At 42.4% G+C, this 14987-nt stretch overlaps 1 protein-coding gene across 2 annotated transcripts in view; it reads right to left on the bottom strand.

Moving 5' to 3' along the window:
* adkb (adenosine kinase b) overlaps positions 1-14987 on the bottom strand; it is a 111929-nt gene that overhangs the window by 84537 nt on the left and 12405 nt on the right. For both annotated transcript variants that reach the window (XM_079372789.1, XM_079372790.1), the window contains one exon: positions 9916-9994. In XM_079372789.1, the coding sequence (XP_079228915.1) occupies positions 9916-9994 (79 nt within the window). The remainder of the gene's footprint in view (positions 1-9915; positions 9995-14987) is intronic.

Below are 14987 nucleotides of genomic sequence, written 5' to 3'. Positions count from 1 at the left end.
CAAAGAAAATCTGTCATCTGTAGCAGCTGTAACCCTTTAAAAACTTTGCCCAATGTTTCCCACGAGGTGCCAGTTTGATGAATCAGTGAAACCTCCCTGTCTCCAGGTGCAAACGGAGCACTGAAGGAATGCTACTTTCAAAATCATGCTAGTTTCAGAAATTTACCAAGCCTTCCTTTAACACAAATATGGCTTACTTCAACCTTCAGCAGCTAATAATATTGTGAGCCAAAAAGTGGCTAATAGCTAAAATTTATGTTTGAACTTATTTAATGAGATGTCAGGTATGCTAAAATACCTAGCTTATAGATATAATATCTAGGATTTGGGTGAATGCTTACTTTAACAGCTAACATTGGTGTTAGCTCGGAAGTGTGCTGAATGCTAAAATAATTATTCGATGATTTTATAGGATATGAAAGGAAACACTTGAATTCCAAACCATAATGTTAGGATGTGGCAGAATGCAAACATGTGCGAGCAATATTTGTGTTTGCAAGCAAATAGCTGAAAGCTAACATGACTGTTTGATATTGTACTATAAAGGCTGCTTCCATTAATTATTTCAAGCCGAACAGCATGTGACAGATAAGCATGACGTCAGAAGATATCTGCCTCATGAAGATGGTGAATTACTCCAGGCTTTCCTGCAGTAGTCTCATAACAGCATGTGGGTGCTTGAGACTAACTACAGCCATTTCTGAAAACATTGCATTCCTGACAGAAAATAATAAACTACAGGTAACCAATGTTTTCCCTAAAAGATATTGGAGCTGCTAACCCAATTGGCGTTGGGATCGTGGTTACCCACATGCAGTAAATTGAGTTTGTCTTTCTCACTTTCTCTCACAAACACACACATACAGTGTAAACACTCGCTCTTCCCTTCCTGGACAGAAATAAATGGAGACCCCAGGAGTTCCCTTTGGCCCTGGTCCTGCCCTAGCGGTCTATAACAGAGCCGACAGCTCTGATCACTCCTGAGAAAGCAAAAGCTGCTCAGGGATCGCTTTACAATTCTCAGGGGTTCGAATAACCTGATCTTGAACTGATCCAGCACACTGATCCTTCGGTATTGGGTTAGGAACGTGTGAAGGGGCCTGTTGAATGAGCTCGCTGGATATCAACATCCCTGCTCCGTGTTGCTCCAGCCCCGGCAGATTGTTTGACTTGATTAGTCTCTGCCCAAGTGTTAGACTAGCCCTCCAGACACCGGTATCAATGTGTCAGACGGAAAAGTGCTCTCCCAAGTCTCAAGGTGGAGCCCATTACCCTGAGTGAGAGCACTGTAAGTTAATAGGATTTGCTCCCGATCAAGAGACTGAGCTATTTCCTGGGGCTGTGACAGACCAAAGCACAAAAATAAATGTTCCTTTATTCAACACTATTAACCGTTCCCCTCCTCCCCTTTCCAAAAAATCTTCACCACCTCCAACCACCCTGACCCCACCCATTCTTTTTACTCCTTGTTGAAATATCTGTTTTTACTGCAGGAGGTTGTGCTCTCCCTCTCTTGTTCCCTTGTGTTTTTTTTTCTCCCTAGCAGCCAGTAAAAAGTAAAAGGTTGGCACTTTTTGTCTAAAGGAGCCATTTGTTCAGGTGAAAATGAAACTTGCATGGTAAGCAGAGCCAGGCCTGCGGTTGGAGGGGGGGGTGGCAGAGGGGATTCCAGATTAATCATATGGACTATACACCACGAGGATATTCATTGAGGAGTAATTGCCAAGGGGCTTTATGTAATGTATTCTCCCCATGAGGTAAAACCTTGTAGCAGGGAGAAACGGATAATAGAGTAAGAGGATGATATAAAAATGTTTGCTGCTCCGACCTTTAACTCAGAGCTTAACCCCGACCTCAGATAGTAATTACAGAGTTAATTGCCAACCGATCTGAGGAGGAGGCTCCTTCCAGCTTTACTGAAGATGTCAACTGGGTTTAAGAGTCTCTGTCTGAGGTGCAACAGATCACAGATTGTCTTGCATAATTTAACTAAGGGACAATTAGTAGGAAAGGGTCATGATGTGTTTGATGTTAAAAGTTTTGGGTGCAAATAGGGCCGGCAAGTAATAAAGTAATGTAATTAAAAGACGTAAAGCTCGTTGACACTTGCTGGACCTACAGTTTTACTTCATAATTGTACTTAAGAGGGCTTTAATAACTGCACTTGTGCTTCCATGATTAAAAAGTGTGTTGTGTAATGTCATATATATACTTAAATAATATTCCTATTCAATTAAACCAACAGATTTAACATAGTGTAAGACGGTAATTTAATGCTCTATTAGCTTCAACGCAAAGGTCGTCACAAGGACCAAACATGTGTTGCTATGTCATTTCACATACTGCTGTATTGCCTATCAAATTGCAATAAAACATGATACTTGTTCACAACAGTATAGAGTTATGTCCTGTATGATGTATATTTTACACTTGACATAGCATACATGTCATGTTGTGACATCCACTTAGATAATAGACAATTATAGCAAGCAATGTTGTGAAATTCATTCGAGCTCTGTCGCTCTGCTCTGATTTTTACCATATTGGCCCGCTCTAATAGTAACCAGTCCTTTGGTTTGCAAGACATCCCACAACAGAGTACTTGAGTTTTGACAACTTAGAATGGAAAATACAGCAAAGCACATTAGACTATATAATAAACCTCCGAGAGTGAAGGCAAAACAGACAGATTTCCTCTGGATTTGTTTAAAACCTTAAGAGAGAAAAGAGCTGGCGCATTTCAGCACAGATCTGAGCACGGCTCACTCAGGAAACCTGAATGTCTTCACTGAGTCAAAATAGTTAAGTTGAGCCGGTGCTGCCATAAACCCGGTGGGAGAGCTTGGAATAATCTAGGCGATGTTAATGATGCAATTTATATGTGAGGGGACCGGTGTTTGGCAGGCTCTTTCCGTCTGAGCGGGCTGCACAACCCAGCGAGCTCCCAGCACCCCCTGCTAGATGGAGGGGGTGGAGTAGGAGGAGGATGTCAGAGCCCATGTGAAAAGAGGGAGCGAGCGGAGCACTGATAAGAGCCATTACTATTAGTGTCTGTCTGTCACCTGCTGTGCGTCATCCAGCCTTCTCTCTCTCCACATGCGCCCCCATCCCCATCGCTCCATCCCCATCCCTTTTCCTCAGGCACATCACTTCAAATTTGCACTCACCTACACATTTTCCATCCTGTCACAGATATACTCGGTTGGCTCTAAAAGTGAGCTGAGCTGCACTCTGAAAAACTACTGAGCTTTGTTTCAAAACAGTTTTGGAATTAGTTAAGGTGCAGACAGCTGCTATAGCATTTATTCGATAAACAAAATCGCTGTAGATGAATTACTGAATTGGCTCGAGGGGACGGTAAATTCTACACATCCAGTTTCTCCAGTTTTCCGAGTAAACACAAAGCCTAATTTGGTATTTCATTTATTACTTGGCACACAACGACAGCTCCTTAAACTTATGAACTCAGGAGAAATGAACAGTAATTGCAGGCTGTTCTTTATTTTCTTAAAACCTTTTTAACCAAAATATTTAAAGCTGTTTTTCTCAGTTGCTATGCAACACTTCAACCGCAAGAGTGGGAGCATGCTGAGAATGTGCCAAATAAATGCTTCTGCCACAGACATTCTGCGGGGAAATATGAGAGAGGGGCATCGTTCAGTCATAATCAAAGGAAAATGGAGAGCAGTTGTGTAAAAGGCACAATCATCCTTTTATTCAGCTGTTACTTGACCTGAGTCGACAGATTCCTAGTAAAGGTTCATTAAATGAGCTATTGTTTAGAGTCTTAAAGGGACTCAGACCAAGCAGATTTCCTTCATTTTCTGTGCAGCAAACATACGAGTGCTTACTTTTAACTGCGGAGTACACAAACATGGCAGGCGAACTAAGCGTTCTGTGCAAAATATCATCTGTAATTTGACGTGAAAATGCTGCCAGATATGTAGACTACTGTCTGTTTCACAAGTCCTTTTAGATTTCACTCAGCGCTCGCCTGAAGCCTGGGCAAGTGTACAACAGCCAAGCTAAAAAACAAGCGAGCTCATAGTTCTGCCTTTCTTCCTGAGCCTGGAACCAAGGACTTAAAGCAAGGACACGTTATGCAAGATATCACATTCAATTCCACTGCCAGCCTCTGAGGCCAGATGATACACATTGAGTGCGTCTGTCTCTCGAGCCCTCAATGTTAATCAACACTCTTTCCAATGCATACTTATGAGTTACAATCTACTCCCCACGTCTTCCCTTTGGCAGCCTAAATTAAGTCGCACATTTGACGGCAAATTAACTTCAACTGGGACGGTAATGTGTCACCTATACAGCAATCTGTGCCGTTTCTTTGCCTAGGCGACACAAACCTTGTGCATCTGAGGGGAAAATTAAATCAAACAAATTATTTATGGTGTGAAAGTCAAATTCGAGGAAACTGAAGAAAGAAGGCGCCACACAGCGAGGCCATCAGCTGTTAACAAACCCATCTGATGACAAAACCTTGCACAATCGCCCAGTCAACCTTTATCATTGTGATCACAGAGCCGGAGATTTTACTGCGCGCTGGTATTAGCTGTGACATACAGTCACAATACAGTCGAGGTGGGAGGAACACATGCTCAGACAGTGTGTGTACATACGTGTGGGTGTAGAGGGGAGGCGGTTGTGGCACCAACAGAGATCTCCCCACTTCATCATTGAGTAAATGGCACCACAGACGTGAGCCTCGACTTCACAGCTGCCTCATGGCGGGTGACATTGAAGCCCACGCATGAACACATCGCTCATCAAAGCGAATGAGGCGTTTGTCGCTTCCTCTGCATGTGACGAGGAAAACAATGGCAAGCAACCCCCTCAAGTGCGCACTTGCACACCTGGAATGTCTAGAATGAGTTGAGATGGGATTGAAAAGAGTTGGAGAGGAGAGAAAAAAAAAAAAAAGAATCCATTTGGTTTCATGCATCCCTCCCAAGAAGCTTTACAAACTGTGACCTTCTACTGCGTTAGTAATGAGAAGGAAACGGCAAGACCTCGGTGCTATAAAACGGCTCTGAGCGGGTGCTAACAGTGGTTCTGCAATTAACCTGTCTTAAAACAAACAAGAGGCTTTCGCTTTAACAACAGGGACATACTTGAGAGGGTTGATTTTTTTTTGCAGCATGGAACTCAAAGGCCCACCAGGGTTCGGGTTTTAATCGGTCATTAGTGTTTCTCATTTCGGCACAGCTGCGCCATCTACTCTGCAGCGAGACACACACACGAGTGATCAGAAACATAAGTCAAAGCTCTTATAAAGCTGCAGAATGAACCACCAATGGAAGTCTCAAAAGCCCTCCAAGTCGCTCCACTAACAAAGAATATTTGTCTTAACACTACTCATTAAGTGTGAAAAGCATGTAAGTGAAAACAGAAAGCGAAAGAAAAAAAAATTGCACATCCTCCTTTAGGTTCAGGCACATAGTTCGAACACAAAAGCGCCAGTCTTTCTCCTTAACTGTCCTCTTTTCTCTAAGTGGAACCAGACGCCGGCAGTTCTTCATTTAGCCCATTCAAATGGAGGCGAGTTGCTGTTCTTTATTTATTTAACAAAACGAGCAGTAAAAGCCAAACATTAGGTCATGGAATATTTTCAAAACCCAGAGAAATAAGTCAATGCCTTCAATGAGACATCAAACCCAGTTTAAGTATTCCCCTACAAAATATGAGCCAGTGAGGATCTTTTTTTCTTTTCTTTTTTTCTTTCGGCGAGTCAAGTAGTGCTGTGGGACTTTTTCTGGTTTTTAAATACAACTTTCAACAGTGTGGTGCACATGCGTTTCCAATTAAGAGCTCATGCAAGCCTGGGCCCCATTCACCCCGTCCACGATTGACCAAGTCTGAGGAAATGTTAAACAGGCATCAGAACCATAACAGAGCCTGCGAGATTTTTCAAAAGCCCTGACTTTCTAAACAATGATTAAGACATCACGGCGAATTGATGATATAAGCTGCAAACGTTGCATAAAATCTAAATAAAAGGAAAAAAAAAAAACGTATATATATACACATACTTAATCATAACTTTTTGTGAATCGTTCACGGCTTGCGCACTTAACCGTAGCAATTTGTCCCTTTGGTGAGCGGTTGCCGAGCCCTGCTTACAGTGCAAAGAAATAAAACATGTCAATGCTGTTGATTTGTGAGGATCATAATGAGAATGCACGGTTTACACGAGGCACTCAGAGTTGGATCTACTTCCCTGGAAGCGGCAATAACTCCCTATGAGCCTGTCTCTGCTCAGACTTCAATCTCGGGGCCCTAAGGAGCTGTTGGAGGACTTTGATGTTCTGTCTAAATGAATTGACTGTGCTTCTTGATACAGCCCTCCAGTCAACCGGCTCCCCCCACCGGTTCTGTCACCTGTGATAAACACCATGCATGCTCGCCAGTACCAAAATTCTGGATCACATGCTCGGAAAGGGACAGGTTTTTTTTTTTCTCCCCTCTCCCCTTTCAACTTCGTAAATGGCTGGGAAAAAAAAAATAGGATTGTTGTTTCCCGCCATGCCCTATCTGAGCAGGGAGCCCTTTGAAGTGCGAGGCTGTATGTGAGCAAGCAATGCTGGGGCTGCTTTTTGTTACCTTACAGACCTGCTACATCCAGTAGGTGAGCCTTTATGTCGGATTGCACTTCAGGGCATGATGTTTGTTAGAGTCTGGGCAAAGGCAACAACCTCCAACCCACTTCTATCATTGCATTTCTTTTTCTTCTTCTTTCGGAATCAGAGTCAGACAGCTCTGCATTCAAGCCTGCAACTTTACCGACGTGATCCAGACAAGATGCAAGGCTTGTTGAGGAGCACTGGAGCACAGCTAAGGAGGTACAAATGTGTTGCTACATCTAGTTTGTGACTTGTAGTTTGTCACAAAGTGTGCTCACAATGTAGATGAGTTGTGACAGGAGATACAATGTTTAAAAAAAACAAAACAAATAAAAATAGATGCTCTAGTGCTAAAGATAGAAGTGTAACTCATCAGGAATTGGCATATACTGCAACGGTTGATTTCAATCAAAGATCCGGGCGGAGACATTGGTTAGAGGAAAACAATACTTATCCATCTAAGCTTCAGCTTGGTCAATTCTCATCTGACTAAATCCGATTGCCATTGATTCTGCATCTCCGTAAAGCCGAGGTTTAGGTTTTCCTTGATAGTGCAGAAATCTTAACTGGGATGAAGCGGCAGTATTTAACCTATTACAGCCTCGGTTGAAGCGGTCGGGTTTTGCAGGAAAGTACAGGTTCTACTGGGGAAGGCATTGATCTTCCCACACCCTGGGTTTTCCCAGCGTGTGCAGCGATTCCCGAGCAAAGCCTCTGAACACCTCTCTCTCCCTCTCTTCCAGCAGCGAAGGTGCTCCAGAGCAAACCTGCCCTGGATCGAGCATCTCATTTAGCCACCGGACCCTTTGATGTGGATTCAGTGCTGCAGTGCATATCATTCGTGTTTGAAGGTTCAGTTTCCACAATACAGCCGGGTTTGAAGTTTCACATATTGCAAGTGCAACAATGTGATAATCTGGCAGCCAGTTATGCATTATACATTTTTCATAAAAGAACACCATCACCTGAAAGTGAAATGTGGAAAAGTCAACGCTTTAAGGTATATATTGACAGAAACTGTTTTCTGAGAATTCTGGGTGTGGGACGAAAACACTCTTGTTATCTTGAGCGCTTCAGAATCGGCTCTACATCTTACCTTGGAAGGGGGTAAATATCCAAATAAACAGAGTAGAATAACATTTGACTGGTGTCTGCCACGGCATTATGAGAGAGAATTATTTAGGCGACTGAATGTTTCTCGCGGGGTAAAGAGGCACTGACATTGCAAACATCGCCTACATCTGATTTCTAAACAAAGATGATACACAGCTTTGGGTACTTGAAGAATCCTTGTTAAGGTCTTTATCTCCCCATGAATGGTAAATATAAAGAGGATGTAGCCATTGGTTTGAAAAGTAAAGCCTAAGTATGTACCTTTACCCTACATGTACATTCTATTTAGTGGCCAGCAGGGGGAGACGCTGCCTTCTTCTCACTGGATTTATCAGCTCATTAAATATTTTCCGAAGAAGTTAGTCTTAATGGTTTCAATTCTGCTTTTTAAACAGTATAATGAGTGACATTTGAAGTAATTATCTGAATTTGCATCAGAATGCAGAGAAGGGGTGGCTACCTCTGATTGACAAGTCGCTACCAAGGTAACCTGTTCACCAGGATGTGGTATGCATAAGTCTTCCAAGATATGGCATTCAGTAGCCGTAGTGTGAAAATAATACTATGATAGTGTTTGCAGCATAGCCAAAGAAAATCCAAAAATATTTTTTTATACACAGGAAGTGCTGCCATTTAAAGAGTGGGTAGCTAATAGCTAGCTTAAGCAACGTCTTACTGCGTCAAAATGGTTTGAAAACATGGACAGGCAGTGAACATAAGCACTGGGTTGAGAACTTTGCAACATATTCATTGTGTTTGCATTGTCATGAAGATGACTTTGTGATAACCTGCACAGCTGTAATATGCATTCACCCTGTTGTCCAAATATGTTCAACATGTTCCAAATGCAGACTCAAGGCATCAAGTGGAGTTTCATAAGCTAATATGGGGCATCATGGAAGAACCGCCTCTAAAATCTGTTGCTTCAGATGGTTGAAATACAAGAAAAGAGTCTCATGTTTGTAATGGACACAAGTGGGACAGTGGGACGACCACTTCTTAAAATCCAACTACATCAAGCACACACAACTTAGAAATGAGGGAGCTGATGCCTAGATAATGAAAATCAAGTTGGCAGATAATTTCTGTAAGTGACTGAGGCTTTCACGAGCACTTCTGATCTTGATAATTAAAGAGCGTTTGTGTGGAGGTGCACAGCTCCTCGTCTCTTTTTTAAAAAAAAAGGATGCTGACTGTCTCAAAAGCACAGAGATGCTGGCAGCCTGGGGGCCTGCTTGCTTTCTTTTCTCATCTCTCTGTCTGGGTTTGGTGCTAAATACACACAAACACGCATTAAAAACGCACACACACACACACACACACACACACACACACACACACACACACACACACACACACACACACACACACACACACACACACACACACACACACACACACACACACACACACACACACACACACACACACACACACACACACACACACACACACACACACACACACACACACACACACACACACACACACACACACACACACACACACTACATTATGCCACACACACACAAAAAAACGAAGAAAAAAAAACCCACACCAAAGAAGAATCCACGCATCCACAAACATCCGCTTCTCAATTAGCTTCTGCACTCATTTCTCCTTGGAAGAGAATACTTTTTCAGCTGGATGCTTTTTCTTTGTTTATTGTGAGCAGACCAAAGCCTTATCAGCAGCTAATCACTGCATGTCACAGACTTACTGCAGTCACATTAAAAAAAATGTTAAAAAAAAAACACTGAATAATCATCTCTAGTTCAGATTGCTGTTTTAGATTTGGACAATCACCAATTTCCTTTTAAATGCTAAAATCTGTCTGACTGCCAGGCAGAAGATCAGCATTTGTTGGATATAATTTGTTGTGACATGATAATTGCATCTACTTGTAATTCTCTCTAATTGATGTTTGATATGTCTCAGGAAATTAGGCCAACTAGATAACACTGCAAATATTATGAAGCCTCCCCGCCTTTCTCTTTCTGTGGCAGGTCTGATGAATTCTCAACACCTATAAAGTGTCATGTGTTAACATGCTGCGCAGCTATCCTCTGTATTCCCATGGCTGCCAGGCTGACAAATCTAAGGTTACAAGCATACCACTGTATATTCAAAACACATTCAGGCACGCTGCAGAGAGACAGAGAGGACTAACCTGAGCGATTTTCACTGAGTTCTGGGTCGAGCCACCGGCATGGTACTCAACTTTGTTCCTCTTCACAATTTCTGCGAACCTGGAATAAATAGAGAGGTACACAAGTTGAAGAAAAATAATTATTAAATCCCTTGATCCCTTGGGATCAATAAAGTATCTATCTATCTATCTATCTATCTATCTATCTATCTATCTATCTATGGTCTAAACACTGGGTACAATTAACTATCACCTTAGAGTTTTGTAAATATTTCACACATTACAAAATGTGTCAGAGGACTTATAAGAATTGTATCTCTTAATGTACAACACATTTTGCCAATACAAAATGAATTGCTAGAGCTTAGTGTTGGACAATTAAGAGCCTGCTATGAATATGAAAAGTTATAAGTAAATATTTGGAAGCTATTGGATGTGATGCTGTATTAAGACAAATGGTAAATAGACTTGTAATTATAAAGCACTTTTCTGGTCATCAACCACACAGTGCTTTTACACTACACGTCACATTCACCTGTTCTTATAGTCATTCATACACTGATGGCACAGGCCGCCACGAGAAGAGCCAAACTAGCCTTCAGAACTAATCCCAATCACACATTCGCAATGCCGCTGGCTATGCCACCTGGGGCATATTGGGCTTCAATGTGAACTTGCCCAAGGACACATTGACATGGGAACTGCGGGAGCTGGAAATCAGATCGCCAACCTTTTCGATTTGAAAGATGACCAACTCTACCGCTGAGCCACAGCTGCCCTAAACATATCTAGTGTCTAGACAATGGTTTACCACAGCTACACTAACAATACCTCACATTTACCACAAGATCAACAAACAGCTACAACAAATTCAGTCCAGTGAGATGAGCCATGATTCGTCTCAGGCTAACAAAGCAGACGATCCCGCTAATGTTAGCATCACAACATCAACATGCAAGACATAAACACTTCATTGTATTTTTATATGTGTATAAATAAGCATGCCATTAGCATATTAGCCTGCTTGCCAGGTCTCACTGTTAACACAATAACTTGACCACTACAGCCAAACTTTCTCTACTATTTCACATCAACATAAAACTATGCTGGGCTACAAGTCTTTCATCACATTTAACTTACTTTCAAAAGTTGTTCTGATATATTCAAACTAACATGTTACAACAGCGTATATCCTTCTTCAGCTAACTTTTTCACTCATTCACTCACAACAAGAACTTCAAACCAATGTTTTGTAAGGTATTTCTTGGTTTAATCATAAAAATACAGTTTTTTTTCCCCCTTCTGTCCTGCTAAGGAGGCATCTGTGTTTCCATTCTGCGTTATTCTAAACTTAAAAGTGGCTCAATCCTGTTCCATCCTTTACTTCGGCTGTTCTGTTTGCAAGCTGTTCATGTGAACTATTTGAAAAGAAAAAAAGGGAGGGGAAAAAAGCAGCAAGCAAATGCTGTATTTTATTAAATAGGATACTTGACCACAAATGTTACTGGAGTTGAAAAAGGGTCTAAATGTCAGCTTGATAAAAGCAAAAGAGGAACTTTGTCCACATGTGGTTGCAGTTAGCCGTGCAGTATTAAATCAAGATGAGCAAAGAAAAAGAACATTTCTAAAGAAGCTAAAAGCGTTTGATCTGTAAATAAGAGAAACTATTGATCTTTTTACTTTACAGAAATAGGTAGCTTCTATTGGTGATGTTTTCAGAGCAATTAGAAGAACACATTTTAAATGTACCTGTTGACAAAACGTCATAAACAAGAAGAGCTGTTTAGATGGAGACCATATCTGATAAAACGGTTGATGTATAAAACATGCAGAAAACTGTAGAATTGACTGCAACAGACTGAACACAATGAGTAAAGAAAACAGACATGACACTGGGGAATGGGGGGTAAACAATTGCTGAGTTTCAAACATAAACCTCCAGAAAACACCCTTGGGTCTCGAGTAGTTTACTACTGAAGGCAGTTCTGTCATTTTTGCATTTTTCCCCCATCATGCTGCCATTTCAAACATCAATAGCTTTAATGCTTAGGCGTAACATGATGCAAAGCTGGGCTACGCTGCCAGATAGAGTCTTTATCTGGGGAGCTGAGAACATGAATAATGTGTATTCTCCACATCGTTCACACAAACAGCCTCCCAGGGGACCAGCTATATAAACGTGTCCACCCTGCTAAGGAAATTGACCTAGAAGCAGTCAAGTTGATACGCCGCATTAGGAGGTCCTTGGCTTTTTCTTTTTTTCCCCCCTTCTCAACTCTAAATTGAAGACTGCCCATTTGTAAGCGTATTTACATCAGGGAAAGAAATCCAATGACATGGTAAATAGTTTAAGGTGCATCATACCATTCCCACTGGTGTTCCATTCAATTCCACCTTAAATTGACTGGAAGACCTGGTTGTTGAGAGAATGCTTGAGTGTTGTTACAAGGGAGGCTTCTGGTTATACAAAGGCTCTCAAGAAAATGTCACTACGTCTCTTTTTAAGGGTTAAACACATTTTCAAGTGAGGTTAAAGGTTGCTAACTTTGGTTAAGCAATCCTGAGGTTTGAAAGTTGAACTGGAAATATGTCCTCCCTATTGCATATACTCGCTGCAGACAGGAGTAATATGTATGCAAAGTGCATCCTGGCTTACCAACATGTGTCAGCCAGAGGTGTTCAATACTTCAGCACAACCTGGTTTAACTCGGCATGGCCGAATTTTGAGCGAGTGTGAAAGTAACCTTTACTGCTTCAAAGAAAGTCTGCCTATCATGTCTCAAGGCGAGGGGTCTACCCAGGGCAGAATGTTCCTAATAAAGAAAAAAAAAACTTTCCATGCAAGTGGAAAATATGCTAACCGAGGGAAAAAAATCCTTCCTGAGACACCTGTTATGACTCCTTGACAAAGGGAGAATTTGAGCACTGTGGGTGTTTATAACATGAAGGCAGCAGAGGGACTCCAGAACCTATTTCAAATAGACACACAGCTTCAGAGGATTTTAGCCTGTTTTTTTTTTCCTTCCTAGAAGTATTTGCTCCACCTTTCAGGGCAGACAGCATGGGGCCCTGCTCTTGGATGCCTCGAAAATCCCATCCGAAAAGGAGCAGCTGCCTCGAGACCTTTACACCCTCAAACATCATGTGATCCCATAGTAGTGACACCGTAAACGGCCCCCTTGGCCATTTAGGAAGAGAAAATCCCATTCCATCTACTGCGGTCTGAGCTCACTCTGTGATGGGAGGGAAGAGAGAAAAAGAAATTGTTTTGAACAAAATGTCCTCAGTCAGTAACCCCTGCTTTTAAAATCCTGCTGGTGTTGTTCAACGGAACAGCAATTCCAACTATGCCATGAATTCCGCTAACGTATAGACCGGCTTGTGTTATATAACACTTGCTTTACAAGAGACTGCCCCTGACACTCTGCTTAAATACCGCTCTTAACTGAAGGCAGGGGTGTTATTTTTCAATTTCCTACCTTCCAATTTGAGACTAATTGGGGCTGTTATTTTTTCAGCTTATATCAAATTAGTGGAATTAGGCTACTGGATGGAATATTTGTATTCAGAGGATGTTAGAGTCCTTCTAAAAATTAAAAAAAAAATAAAAAAATCTAATACCTCCACATCTCCCCGGCTTAGCACGTTCAAAAATGTGGGGGCAGATCACACAAGTCGAGACTGTCGTGTTGTTTACATTCCTGAGGATGGAGCCCCCACCGTTGTTTCCCATCAAGGGAAATATGAGAGCTTCCAAAGAACTATGAGTGTTCTCTGCCCCAAGTGACTCATGAGTTCCTCCCAAAAAGAAGAAGAAGAAAAAAAAGACAAGTAGATTATTTACACGAGGCAATAATTCAAGATTTGCTCCTTTAAGTCTCTTACATGGAGGCCAAGGGGAGCCCATTTAACCAATCCCTCTTCATTCGCCTTTGATGTTAGCCTATCTCGATAAGACCGGATGAGTGCCCTAAAATCCCCGTCGAGTGATTTCACAGGAAGAACAAGTCTCTGTTAATCAATGGCTAGATTGGATCTGGATCCTCGGGAGTGGTCGGCGTGAGAGTCCTCCCGAGTGTTTGAGTGCACACCGGGGTAATTCACCGCTAATGATCGCCGCGGCACCCGCTCTCCTCCGTTCGTCCTTATTTAATTGCCTCGTTCACGTTGAAACAGCTTACAAATCACGAGGACAGGCAGGGAAACATGATCAAACAGCGCATATCGCTAATCAGGGGAGGGCACGGGAAGGGAGTGAGAGGACTCTGGGGCTTCTTTGCGCTTCTCCTTTGGGGATTAGGAAGGAGGAGGGTTGTAGAGGAACAGTAAATTATCTGTACTTCAGCTACAGCAGGCAGGTACATTTAAACAGGCAGATCCATCTTTCCCTCTCTCTCCAGACAGAAGCGGCTAAAAGGCTTCAGTAATCCCAGTTCCAACACAGGCATCTGGAGAGGAGACAGGTTCCACCATTGATTAGATTCCCCAATCAGTGTGTGCATCCTACGACCGGCCTTCCTTGGTAGTCTGGAGGCAGTACAAGGCCTGATGCACAGTAATTGTTTCCATAGGTCATGCGGAGGAAAAACAGCTCGGGGAGGTGATGAAAGGGAGATGGAAAAAGGGTGAGGAATATTGTTGTTTTTCCCCCCCCCCAATTAAATTGTTTGTCAAACCCTTCACAAAGGGTTACGCAGTTTATCTGTTTAAAATCAATACGCCCGTCTCAGTGTGAAAGCTTGTCCCGACACAAGACAGGCCCATTAATTATTCTGTTCTGCGCGCTATCGCTGGGGCTGCTCAAGGTTGAGCCTTATCTTTTCTTATTTCAAATCAATAATTATCTCCTACCGTTGCTCACGCTCGACCCCCCCCCCACCACCCCCCCACGCCAACCCCCCTCAGAAATAGATGTGCTTTTCATTCAACGCCTCAGTCTCTCTCTCTCTCTCTCTCTCTCTCTCTCTCGTTTTCTCTCTCTCTGTGCAGCAACTGGTGAAGAACGCAGAATGAATAGGACATTCTTATCAGTGGAACATTAGAGCAGGATGGGAATAGATGGCGAAGAATGAGGAGGCGCATAAAAGTACCCA

Source organism: Symphodus melops (genome assembly GCF_947650265.1).
Source record: "Symphodus melops genome assembly, chromosome: 21".
NCBI lineage: Eukaryota > Metazoa > Chordata > Actinopteri > Labriformes > Labridae > Symphodus > Symphodus melops.
Note: the sequence above shows the minus strand (reverse complement) of the source record. Positions and strands in the feature narration are given on the sequence as shown.